The sequence below is a fragment of the Arachis hypogaea genome, chromosome 18 (assembly GCF_003086295.3).
Source record: "Arachis hypogaea cultivar Tifrunner chromosome 18, arahy.Tifrunner.gnm2.J5K5, whole genome shotgun sequence".
NCBI classification, from domain to species: domain Eukaryota; kingdom Viridiplantae; phylum Streptophyta; class Magnoliopsida; order Fabales; family Fabaceae; genus Arachis; species Arachis hypogaea.
This window is the reverse complement of record NC_092053.1, coordinates 15,898,643-15,911,736: the sequence shown is the minus strand read 5'-3', so window position 1 is coordinate 15,911,736 and position 13,094 is coordinate 15,898,643. Positions and strand designations below refer to the sequence as shown.

The 13,094-nt window shown below is 32.8% G+C and overlaps 2 protein-coding genes across 2 annotated transcripts; one reads left to right on the top strand and one right to left on the bottom strand.

Annotated features, from left to right (window-relative positions):
• Window positions 1-7,969: 7,969 nt before the first annotated feature.
• LOC112771251 (uncharacterized) lies at window positions 7,970-11,570 on the top strand. Its single transcript, XM_072224726.1, has 3 exons — window positions 7,970-9,267; window positions 10,026-10,494; window positions 10,606-11,570. The coding sequence occupies exon 1, from the start codon at window positions 8,274-8,276 to the stop codon at window positions 9,189-9,191; it is 918 nt and encodes a 305-aa protein (XP_072080827.1). The 5' UTR covers window positions 7,970-8,273; the 3' UTR covers window positions 9,192-9,267; window positions 10,026-10,494; window positions 10,606-11,570.
• LOC112771250 (probable galacturonosyltransferase 12) lies at window positions 9,541-13,094 on the bottom strand. The gene is made up of 6 exons (XM_025815931.3): window positions 12,612-13,094; window positions 11,809-11,864; window positions 11,547-11,702; window positions 10,822-11,412; window positions 10,372-10,674; window positions 9,541-10,235 (listed from the first exon to the last, which is right to left on the bottom strand). Exons 1-6 carry the CDS (start codon window positions 12,823-12,825, stop codon window positions 9,951-9,953), a joined length of 1,605 nt encoding a protein of 534 aa, XP_025671716.1. The 5' UTR covers window positions 12,826-13,094; the 3' UTR covers window positions 9,541-9,950.

The following is a 13,094-nucleotide window of genomic DNA, read 5'->3' as shown; positions in this document are numbered from 1 at the left end:
TTTTTAAACCTACAAGAGGTCTCCGACAAGGGGATCCTCTTTCACCCTATCTTTTCTTTCTTTGCGCAGAGGGACTCTCTCATTTGCTACATAGAAGAGAATAGAATAATGATATTGTCGGGCTCAGATTAAACAGTAGTTGCCCTACTATCACACATTTATTTTTTGCAGATGACTCTATAATTTTCAGCAAAAAAAATTCACAGGCATGCCAAAATATAATACAAGTTTTGAATGACTACAACAGTATAAGTGGACAAGAGGTGAACTTGAATAAATCTGCTATATTTTTCAGTCGGAATACACCGCAATCAGAGAAAGAAATATTTGCACCATTCTTCAAGTCCCGAATGTTGGCGCTCAAGATAAATATTTGGGTTTATCAACAACAATCCAGAAATAGAAAAAAGCAAATTCACTTATGTCAAAGATAAAATTACAAAAAAATTACAACACAGGAAAAGATCATTACTCTCGGTTAGTCATCGTGAAGTTCTAATTAAGTCTATGGGTACGACTATCCCGATATACACTTTGCGGTGCTTTAAACTGCCTGAAACTTTCATAGACGAAATTCAGAGACTACTTATGCAATTTTAGTGGGGGCAAAAACAAGGAGAAGAGAGACTTTACTGGATTAAGTGAGATACACTGTGTAGACCAAAAAACCAAGGAGGCTTGGGATTTAAGGACCTAAAAGCTTTTAATCTTGCTATGCTAGGAAAACAAGGATGGAGATTGATGATTAGACCAAATTTTCTAGTGACTAAAGTATTCAGAAGCAAGTATTTTAGACATTCTTTGATTTCTAAAAGCTGATGTCGGATACAATCGTCATGGGCTTGGAGGAGATCAACAGTGAAGATCTAGGAAGATTGTTGGGTTGAAAGACAATGACCATTGATATTGAGACAGAATCAGGAACTTAATCCAAGCTTAATTTAGGTCTCTCAAGTCTCAACTCATCACTAAAAAAGGTAATTGGAATGCACCTTTAATAGCCAGTAACTTCACAACAGAAATTACACAAGAAATACTTCAAATAAGCATTAAAGAAGAAGATAAATTAATTTGGTACAAGAAAAAAAGGGGTTCTTACTCTATACAGTCAGGACAAGAGGTATGCTTCAATCTTTTTCACCCGTCACTCGAAAGTCTTCCACCAGTTTTCGGAGACAAAAATCTATGGAACTCAATTTGATATCTTGACTGTTCGGCAAAGTTAAGATCTTTACATGGAAAGCTCTCCGCAATGACTTTTCCGGTGAGACATTGATTGCACGCCCGCATTCAAGTTGTCCCTACGATATGTCTAAGATGTGAAATGGAAGATGAAACTTTGACCCATTGCTTGTTTACCTGCAATCACTCACGCCAAGTGTGGAATTATATGGGGCTCTTGTTCAGTCGTCCAAATGGAGTTGATGGGGATGATATTTTTTGCAATTGGTGGAGCGAGATGCAACTAAAGATAAAACAAGAGTATTCTAATAAGAAGCATCGAAGTCTTCCTGTGATGGTCCTATGGAGGATTTGGATATTTAGGAACAAATGGCTTTTTGATAGCAAAAGAATTGAACCGGATGCTATTTGAGAAGAGGCACAGAGCATGAACGAAGAATATCACCTTAAGATAACTCATTGCTAGTTTCCTTTTGTATTTCCTTTTAGGTTATTCTATTATTTTTTTTCTTTGGGTTAATTCCCACCTTATCCTTGCTAGAGTCGTGAAATGGACCAATATTACTTTATTGCAATTTTTCATTAATAAAATTTCATATCTTAAAAAAACAAATCCTGAATTAGTTTTGCACATATTGTAAATGCATTTAAAATTTAAATTTGTTAAATTTTTAATTTAATATCTTTAAATCATTTTTTTTAAATCGAATATATAAACATAATTGACCATACGAGTATAATACTACAAGTACGTTTATTTGTATTAAATTAAACTAAATTGTTAATTTAAATTATATTCATCAAAATTTTAAATTAAAAAGTTTGTAATTTTAAAATTTTAAAATATTTGAATAAAATCGGATAAAATAAAAATCAAGCGAACACAAAACTATCTAAAATATTATGTCGACGTATCAAATCTTGAGTTAGTTTTGCACATATCTTAGATGCATTTAAAATTTTAAATTGTTAATTTTTTAATTTAAAAACTTTAAGTCATTAACTTTTTTTTTCAAAATCGAATATACAAAACATAATTAATCATACGAGTACGTTTATTTATATTGAATTAAACTAAATTTTTAATTAAAATTACAAAAATACTAGGTGTCCAAATCTTTTGAGTAACCAAATTTAATCAAGTTGTTAAAATTTAAAAACCACTCATGCGCCATTCTGTCTCTCATCCTCCTCCTCCTCCTCTTCCTCCTCCTCCTCCTCCTCCTCTTTTTACATTCTTTCTTCCTTCTTCAACGTCGTCGTCGCTGCATCATCGTCGTCATCGTTGTCGTTGTCGTTACTGTCGTCGTCATCGCTGCAGCAACCACTCTTCTTCTTCTTCTTTCTTGATGATGATATTATTGTTGATGTTGTTATTGTTATTTAATTTCTTCTCTTTTTCTCCCTCATCCTCTTTTATTATCATTATCGTCGTATTCATCGTCTTCATCATCTTCTTCTCTTATAAATATTCAGAAGATTAGAGTACAGAAATTTTGATACACAACACATAAATTTTGGTGTACAGAGCACAAATTTTACTATACAACACAAATTTTTGAAGGACCATATGCCCAAAATATTGACACTCAACTAATGGAATACGCACAGTACATAAATTTTGATGTGCAACACATAAATTTTTGGAGGACTACATACCCAGATCATTGACTCACCCAACTAAAAAATATATTCGCAGCTAAAATTTTTATGCTGTGTAAAAATTTGTGTGTTATGTACAAAAATTTGTGTATTATATGCAAAATTTTGTATACTATATCTATGAGTGTTCAAAAAAATAGTTTAACTAATTTTTTTAGTATAAATAATTAAAATTTTGTGTCACAGTATACTCATAAATGTATAATTTCAGTTTGATCAATCCATGACCATATTAGAATGAAAGATTTTATAAAAAGGAGGATAATAAACAAAAAATCTTTGTATCAAAGCGTAAAAAATAAAGGTAAAAAAGGAAATTAAGAAAGAAGCTTACGAAAAGATAAATGATGATATCGAGGGAAATAAGAGAGGTTAAGAGAGAGGGAGGAGAGAGGTGGAGAGAGAAAAAGAGAAGGAGAGAGGAGAGATTGGTTAAATATGATTTTTTATATGTTAAAAACTAGTTTTAGCATATAAACTAGTTTTATTTTTATGAACTGGTTTAAACTGGTGCACTATATTATAAACTGTTTTAAAATTAGTTTCTATATGAAAAAACTAAAACACTCCTAACTATATCAATAAGTTTGTGTAAAATTTTGTGTGCTATACTTTGAAAATTTGTGTGTTACGTTTTGAAAATTTGTGTGCTATTACAAAAATTTGTGTGCTATATCGATAAGTTTGTGTTATGTGCAAAATTTAGTGTGTTATACTTCGAAAATTTGTGTGCTTTGCTTGGAAATTTGTATGCTCTCCAACAAAAATTTGTGTGTTGCAGAAAGTGTAGAAGATGCAATGCACGCTCTAATTGTGCGCTAGGGCATCGTTTGATTGATGTCCGTATCTATCAAAGACATGGACACGCCAACACATGTACATTGTTATGAGATATAAATTAAAGAGAGACATGCTCACCCATAGATACCTACAAAAAAATATATATTTTGTGTCTCTTCAAAAAATTGAGATACAGATATTTTGTTTCGAACACAAATTAAAAAATATTTTTCGACAACTTTATCCTATTAATTTTTCAAAATTCCAAAACAACCATAAAACTTCATCATCACATTTCTTCTCTTCTTCTCTGTCTCAACTCCTCCTCTCCCAAATCTGTTATATCTCATCCTCCACTAGTCCATTATTCTAGATTCATTTAGTTGCTACGGATGCGAAGCACTTCGTGTTTACTCCCAAGATCGACGACTCTTTCTTTGGATTTGTCTTTCTCATTCTCTCGTTTCTGGAACCACCGTCTCCAACGGCATCGCATTCACCACCTGCGTCTCCTTCATCTTTGTCTTCGTTTCTAATGTTTGTCATCACAGATATGATGTCGCCATAACCATAGGCACGAAGAAGGTTGCTCGTTGTCTACCACTGTGTGAAGAACAAAGATCCCAATACGTCAATGATCCTCGTCTTTGTTTTCTATTTTAATTTTAAGTTTTTAACCTCATATTAAATCTTATTTAAACTTGTTATAGGATATTATAGATACAATTATTTTGATTCTTGGTTCTGTAATTTTTTTTTCTAAAACAAATGTTCTTGACATTGGTGGAAGGAAAAATATGAAGTAATGAAGCTGATAATGTTTTTTAATTGAGGGTAAAATAGACAAAGAATAATATTCTTGTTTTGTCTATCATAATTGCCAAACACAATTGATTTTTATTGTGTGTCTATGTATGTGTCTATGTCTATATGTCTGTGTCTTTGTGTATCTATTTTACATGATAAACAAGCGCAATCTAGTGGAGTACATGTACATGCGTATTTTTTTTTAGAGTATCTTTTATTAGTAATAGACCAACTTAATTAAATTTGGTTACTAAAAAGCCTTGTACATGTAGTATTACTCTTTAAATTATATTCATTAAAATTTTAAATTAAAAAGTTTGTAATTTTAAAGTTTTAAATTATTTATAAAAAATGGATGAAATAAAAAATGAAATCAACTCAGATGGTAAATATCTTAGATACACTGGACTAAATTTCTTTTTAAATTTATTCCGGCCTAGATATGTATATCTACACCGATGTAATAATCTTATGTGCATCCGAGATTTATTTTAACTTGTAACACATTTTGCGTATATAGTACCCGAACTTTATATTTAATTATTTTTTTTACCCTATGTATCTGAATATGTAATAACAGTGTAAAAATATAAATGCACTCACTAATACGTATATTGGTAAATAAAATATTTATTTATTTTATTTATAAATAAAAAATCCCTCTAGTAAATTAGAACACATCTTTCACGAATATAAGTTAGTTAATACATTGAAAATAAAAATCTAAGTGTTAAAAACAAAATGAAAACAAAAACACAAATTAAAGGTTTATAGTTGAGTAAAGCCTTATAATGGTTTATGGGATTCATGTAATTACTCGAAATGGTTCTCGAGATCTTAATTTTTTCATAGTGATTCTCCAGATAGAACTCCAAACACCATAGTGGTCTCTGTGTTATTTTTGGCACTGAATCAGCTGTCAGAGTGCTGATGTGGCCGTCTTTTACCACGCTGGACTCCCTCAAAATGACGCCGTTTTGGTTTGCACCCAGCATTGGACAAAACAATGTCATTTGGTGGTTTCTTTTGCTCAAAACCGAAGTGTGATCAAACATGAACACCTGTCTGTCTTCTCCCCTTCCACTCTTCTTTTTCTTCTTTCTTTCTCCATCAATAGAGCTACTTTAGAGCTTAATTTCTAAGGTTGTATACATCGCGATAACCACAATGCCATTGAAGGATCGAGTGATATCATCTGCTCTTTAGCAGGAAGGTTATTATGGCTCCATCATCGTTGACAGTGAAAGTACAACTCGATTTTTTTTAATTTTTTGGCAAAAACGTAATATTTCTTTCATTTAATCATAGTGTGAGGATTTATTGGATATCTTATTTTTGTTCGTTCTTTTTTGTTGTTAGAGTTTAATAGTTTTTCTATTAGATTGGGATTTTATGCTCTATTTTTCAAATAGAATAGGGACCAAGTGTATAGGCTACAATAATGTGGTTTATTTGGTTTGTGATGTTGTTACATTGTTGTAAATAGCGTAGAAATTCAATCATTTTTACTATTTTTGGATTTTGGAATAACTATTGTAGAAATCTTTGCAAATAGATGAGCTATTCGTTATCATGTTTCACCAGGGAGTCATTTAAAAAAATGAAGAAGGAGGTGTTGATTTATTCACCAGATAACGAGAGTTGTTTGAGTGATCTAGATGTGGACACTTACTAACTTTTTCATTCACATTATAATTGGGACAAAATGTTTGTTTAGATTCGAATCTATTCCAGACCACCTCAAAACTGGACAACAACTACCATTCAGGCACTCGCGCTGTCCCCCTCAATTTTGCATCCTCGCAGAGTAGCCATTGAAACGTGATTAGACGGAGCTCCCCGTGTTAGTGCTACCACCTCCTATCATTGTTTCTGAATTTGAAACGCACAACAATAAGCATTCTGCACATTAGGGATTAGGGTTATATATTCAATGAGGGATCAAATTGGATATAAATTAGAATTAAGTCACGTTACCTAGTCATTGGAAGTGTTCAACGTGGCAACAGATAGCCACATCAGCACTCCAAAAACTGACTCATCACCGAAAACGAGAATAGGGACCGCTAAGGTGCCCAAGCTGTATTTGAGGGACCATTATAAAAATATTAGAATTTCAAAGACCAAATCGAATAATTGCGTGAATCTCAGGAATCATTATTAGGGGTGTTTGCGGTGTGATTTGGATAAGTTTTGCGTCAAAAATTCATCCGATCTGAACACTAATTTTACTTGCGGTGTGGTTTGGATTGGATGATTTTTTAAAAAAATCTGATCCGATCCAATCCAATTTCAAGCGATTTGAATTGGATTGGATTTATGATTTTGTAAATTAAAAAAATTAAATATATATAACAAATCTCAACATCAAATTTTAAATAACCAACGGTCACTTAACAAATTTTAACAATATTTTAAAAATTTAACAATAACATAACAATATAAGTAAAATTATAGATTAATTAAAATAAATAAATAAATCATATTTTAAACATAAAATATTTATTAAGGGTTAACCACCAAAAATGCCCCCGAATTATTCAAACGCTGACAAAAATACACCCGAATTTTACTATCGACAAAAATGCCTTCAAATAATTTAAAAACACAACAACAATACCCAACAGTAAATATATATTTTCAAAAAATACCTTAGAGATTTAATTTTGATGCAATTTTTTGTAAGCATGATTATAAAAATAATATATTATTATACATAAAAATTGGTGATTTTTTGTTAAGTATATAATTTTTTTATAATTGTTTTTGTTAACAACCAATAATACTTTAAAAAAATTACAAAATAATATATACTTAACAAAAAATTACCAAATTTTAAGAATAATAATATCTCATTTTTTTAATTATGCTTGCAAAAAATTGTATCAAAATTCAATCTCTAATGTATATTTTAAGAAATACATATTTAATATTAGTTTTTTTGCAAGATTATCTAACATTAAATATGTATTTCTCAAAAAATATATTAGAGATTGAATTTTGGTACAATTTTTTGCAAGCATGATTAAGAAAATGAGATATTAGTATCCTTAAAATTTGGTGATTTTTCGTTGTGTATATATTTTTTTATAATTTTTTTGTTAACAACTAATAATACTTTTAAAAAATCACAAAAAAATATATACTTAGAAAAAAATTATCAAATTTTAAGAATAATAATATCTTATTTTTTTAATTATTCTTGTAAAAAATTACATCAAAATTCAATTTCTAAGGCATTTTTTGAAAATATATATTTACTGTTGGATATTGTTATTATGTTTTTAAATTATTTAAAGGTATTTTTGTCTATAGTAGAATTCAGGTACATTTCTGTCAGCATTTAAATAATTCGAGAAAATTTTTTGTGGTTAACCCTATTTATTAAATAATAATATATAAATAATATAAAAATATATAATAAATTAAATATATTATAAATATAATTATAAATATAATAAAATAATATTATAACATATTGTACAATTTATATTAAATTGGATCTATTATAAAGTAGAACCAAAATTCGATCCAATGCAGTCATTTATAAAAAATAGAATCCAATTTGGATCGATTTGGATTTGGACCACGCTCACCATTACTGGATTCACTCGTTTATAGTTTGTTATCCGGTCGAATTCCTATTCCAGAATCGTTGAAGTAGTGTTGATCGGCACCACAGTCTGTACTCTATAGTCTATAGAGTATTCGAAATTTCGAAATTTCGAACCGTTCTGAGGTTGTGATTTAAAGTTTTGAACAGAACATCTTATCTGGATACTGCTTACTTGAGTTGAGATTTCAGAGTTCAGACAACCACTTCCTCTTCCTCTTCCAATGCAATGGCATCTTTATCCTTTCTTAATTCTAATTATTTCCATTCTATCCAAATCTCCAAGCCATCGTCATCATCGTTAACATGCATCCACTCCTCACTCTCTTCCCCAAACCCTCCCAACTCAAAGGATGAGGCCATACAACAAGCAAAAACATCCATTTCAACAACCTTGGAGAAGCCCCTCAACAACTCCTCAAAACTAATTGGCAAGTTCAAGAAACTCAAGCAACCCAAATTCAGGGTTGAGATCCCACTCATTGATGGCTCACCAGATTCCATTTCCCAACTCGCCCTTGATGTTTTTGGGGACATACCCATCAAGAGAAAAGGTTCTCCCATTAAGGTTTTGGTTCTGTGGCCTAACCCTAGATTGAGAGAAGCTGCAAATGCTGCTTTTAAGTCCCAATCAGATACCAAAGTTGAACACTTTGACATTCCCTCACTTCAGAACAGGGACCCCAGAATCTTGAATTCTGCTGATGTGGCAGTGTTCTTTGTGCCAGAGGTTTCACAGTTGGACCTGGTTAGAACCGTGAGTGATGCATTTAACCCTAGGCCTGTGGTTATGTTCAATCCAAAATGGGCATTTGAGGAAGAGGGTAACTTTGATGATGATTTATCTGGGTTTGTGAATTCCTTTGAAGTGATTTATTGTTTCATGGGGTTAGAGGTGAGGGGTTTGTTGAGCAAGAGAAAAGGTGTGGTTTTTAGGTGTGTGAGAGATGGGGTTGTGAGTGGTGAGAAGTGGAATGTGTTTGTGGAAGAAGGGGAAGAAATGAAGCTGGTTTCAACACTCAAGGCCAGGCCAACCATTGTTGAAGTTGAGAATGTGTTGTACAATGTGATGGCGATGAATTCGCCGATAACCAAGTCGGCGAAGTTCATTAAGGGGTTGGTATCCAATGTGACAGGAAGAAAGTAGTGAGGAAGAAAGGATTAAGGATTGGTCTTCAAATTTGGGATAGTTTGTTTGAGATATGGTGTCTCAGTGAATATAGGTACACTGCTGTGATTTTCATTTAGTTATGAAATGCGCATGTAATAGTTACTCACCAATTTTGAATGAGAATTCAGATTACTTACTAGGGTTATCCCTTAAATTCTTGATATTCTGCTTGCATTATAGTTAATTATCCATGTTCTTATGAGGTATTATGTCATGTAATGCAAGCTAGTGAGATAGGACTTCCTGAATATGAAATACATGATGAGAAGATCTGTTGTTAGCTTGATATAATATATCATTGTATATTGATAGAAACAGAATCAGATTTAATTGCCATTTGTCTCTCTTGTTCACTTTTGATCATTTATTTCTTTATCTTACAGAAGTTAACCAACCATGATGAACTCACATGTTTGTTTCCTCCAAAAACAAAAAGCTGTGGTCTTTACTCTTTATACATGCATATGTATATTTTCTATAGATATACTCATACGTACAATATGGATTTAAGTGAAAAGAATCTGAGAATTTTCAACTGAAGAAAGTGAGTTAAAAAGAAAATCTTGAAAAAGTGAAAGAAGAAGCGTTGTGTCGTATTATTGTTGAGTTGTCTTTAGTCTGGGAAGAAGGCCTTGTGTTTGGAAGAATTCTCACATTTTTCTCTTTTTCCCTCTGTATGCATATGCCATTTCTTCAACTCATCAACAATGTCATGTTTTTGGTCAAAGATATAAGCTATGATGCCTTAATATGACAGCTCTTGATGAATTTATCCGAAAAGTTAACATATTTAGTCCATAATGGCTTCAGTTGTGGAAAAGCTATGTCTAGCCATGGCTTCGCCCTGCCATTGAAATGGATGACACCGGCACTCTCGGCATCAGCAAAACTTGTGTCTTCTTGATATCCCAATCCCAGCATATGCCAGAAAGGATCAATAATGTGAACATGGCCATGAAATGCAATCAACCCAGGAGGTAATGTGCCTAGCTGCCACAGGCTCAGGTCTGATTTTATATTCTGCATAAAGTGAAAAAGAATGTGAAATCTCAAATTTAAATGACAAATTTGAATTCTATCAAAAGTAGTTTGGCTAGTTTCTTTTAATTTACTCTATAGTATTACTTTGGTGGAATGGAAGATTGCAAATATATACCTGCTCAACCCAATGGTGGTATGTAAAGCTTATATTGGTTTTCCTCCAAGCCTCCAAGTCAAAAATGTTCATTCCATAAGCCCAGGCGCACTCCTTGGGATTGAAGTTTTTCAATATGAGAGGGTGAGAGAAGTTCAAATAGCTTTTCAACCTCTTTGACATCACAAACTTATCTTCTCCAGTACATGTTTCTACTGCTCCATTGACTTTTCCATTCATGTCAATGTCCCACAGAGGCGTAAGATCAGTTTGTATTACTATGTCATCGTCGAGGAAGACCACCTTGTTAAGACTTGGAAACAACTGTCACAAAAATGTGTTGCGCCAATAATAAGCATCACAGGGTTGAATACAGATTAGGCTTATCAGTTATAAGCTTCCCGGAGGGGAAAATTCGAAAAAAGGAAAAAAGAATAGAGAAAGATTTACTTCCTATTCTATCCTTCTTACCTCTGGAAGATGTATTCGGATATGGTTCATCACTGAATTATACTTGGGACTAAGTGTTTGTAGCTTTGCTGCAATAACTTGTGGCTTCTCAGTGGTATTTGCTACTATAGCTGATGATCCTCCTCTAAACTGTGACCGCACCTTCTGGTCTTTCTCCATTGCTTCCAGCACAGGCACCTTACCCTTTGTAAACCAATCGAAATGATGCAATGCTTTGACCTCAATTATAGCAGGTGATAAAGGGTGCAAGGAGAACCATGCCTGCATGGGATAATAAGTCTTTTTATCTGTAATTATGTGCAGAACAACTTTCTGGGGCCGCAAACAGTTGCGGACAAGCGATGCTGCAACGACTGAAGCAGCCAGAACATTGTCTGAGGCAAGGACAAAGTGGAAGTAGGAATTGTCAACTAGGGCAGGGACTAATTCTGCAGAGGGTAGCTGAAGCCGTGCTGCTGCGTTGTTGGTGTGCTCGCTGGCCAGCCTCAAGTCAAGGCAGTGAAGTTGTTTTGGTATGCTGCTCGATGCTACATGGCGATATAGATATTCTTGGATTTTTGCATTTCGGGTCCTTTGTTCCATAAGGGTCACCTAAGTAAATCACCTTTGGTTACATTTAATATGCTTTTCTAGTTTCAAATACTGATTTGAACAAAAGTTATATGTTGCAAATTATATAAACCAAACACATTGGAAAAACATTTGAAAGAGTAAGAGATTGGAACCATTTCTCTGAGTTTAACAGCAAATGTCTTGGCATCAAATCCACCTTTCTTAACTTCTGTCATGAAGTCTTCTAAAGTCTGTGGAATATCAGATCTTCCCTTTAGCTCATCTTTATTAAGGGGTGCATCTAATGTTTGGTATATTACTTCTGGCACCTATCAGAAACAAATATAATTTTCAATCTCAACAAATATTCAGGTCAAATAATTTTCTTTTGATTCAGATTGTGATATATATAATTGGAAGAGTTTAGGAGTTTACATTTGATTCAGTCTTTTTCCCCATAAGTTTTGGCCCCAGTTTTTTTCCCAAGCAACCTACAAAATATGATTTGGAATAAATCAAAATGTCATATATAATCCAAAATGAAACAACTTTATTAGAACTATAATTTCCATGTGTAATGCATAAAAAGGGTATTCTACTTGCTTGAGAAGGTCAATGATTGCATATAATCATGTTTTTCATAATAAACCCGAAAAGTTCAAAATTTAAACTTTACTAATTATAGAGTTCACTTTGAATCTTTGTACTTCTAATAAGAACATAACTTCTATAAAGTGGTTTTATATGAGATATATCTTAAATTCTCAAATGAATTTTATGAGTGATGCATCTCATATCACTACAGATTTGCAGTTCTCACATGGTAAGGTGTGAATTAATAAAATCACTGATCAAATAGAAAAATTTAGTGTCCAAGTACATCATCCAAATTTGAAAAAATGACATACTATATAATATATACAGGTTCCATGTGAGAAGAAATGCTATTATAATATAAATATAACTTTATTAAATCAGAAGTCGGTTATGATTTGTTCAAGGAGGGGAATGCAGCCAAATAGAAAAGCTATTTAAAAAATAATCAAAAGATTCAAAGCTTTGTAAAATAATAGCAAAAATATGCTTTGATAAATTTAGTATTGAAAGCTTATCCAACTTCACATTCACTCTGTCCATGACTGCATCTGCATGTGTTCATGCTTGGTACTTTGTGTGTATCTATGTGCGTGCGTGCGGGCGCGTGAGAAACAGAGAGTAAGGTGATAATGTAGTAGTACCTATGGTAGAGCACTTGGTTTCTCCTCCATCAATGCCATCCACTGATGTCAAAACAAACACAAACCTGAGAAGGAATGTGAAGAACAGGAGTGAATAGAAGAGCATCCTATAAGAGACTCGCCGCGACGCAATCTTAACTTTGATGAATTCCTTCAACCCTTTTCCTGGTAGCACAGTTACATGTCTTAAACTTGGTGATATGTGAAGCTGCATTGTTGTCCAAAAGTGCCAACAAAAAAAACCAAAAAATGCAGAAAAAGAAGAACTATTATATGATGAGTTCTTCCTCCTCCTTCTTCAACTTTTGATGAATGAATGATTCAGGAGGAGAACAAAGGACCCCATGTCAGGTTATGGTTGTAAAAAGGAAAGGATTTGATGGTGTTTAAGGTTGCTGTCTTGCACCTAACCTTGCTTAGCACTTGGGCCAGGCATGTCAATGGTGCTGTTTGAGGCCTCTTTCATAAATATTTATATAATTT

Coding starts and splice junctions, on each gene's coding strand:
- LOC112771251 (XM_072224726.1), top strand. CDS start 8,274: ATGGCATCTTTATCCTTTCTTAATTCTAATTATTTCCATTCTATCCAA.
- LOC112771250 (XM_025815931.3), bottom strand. CDS start 12,825: ATGCAGCTTCACATATCACCAAGTTTAAGACATGTAACTGTGCTACCA. Junction 11,413..11,546: donor CTGTTAAACTCAGAGAAATG/GTTCCAATCTCT, acceptor TGATTTACTTAG/GTGACCCTTATGGAACAAAG. Junction 10,675..10,821: donor TCCGAATACATCTTCCAGAG/GTAAGAAGGATA, acceptor TTTTTGTGACAG/TTGTTTCCAAGTCTTAACAA.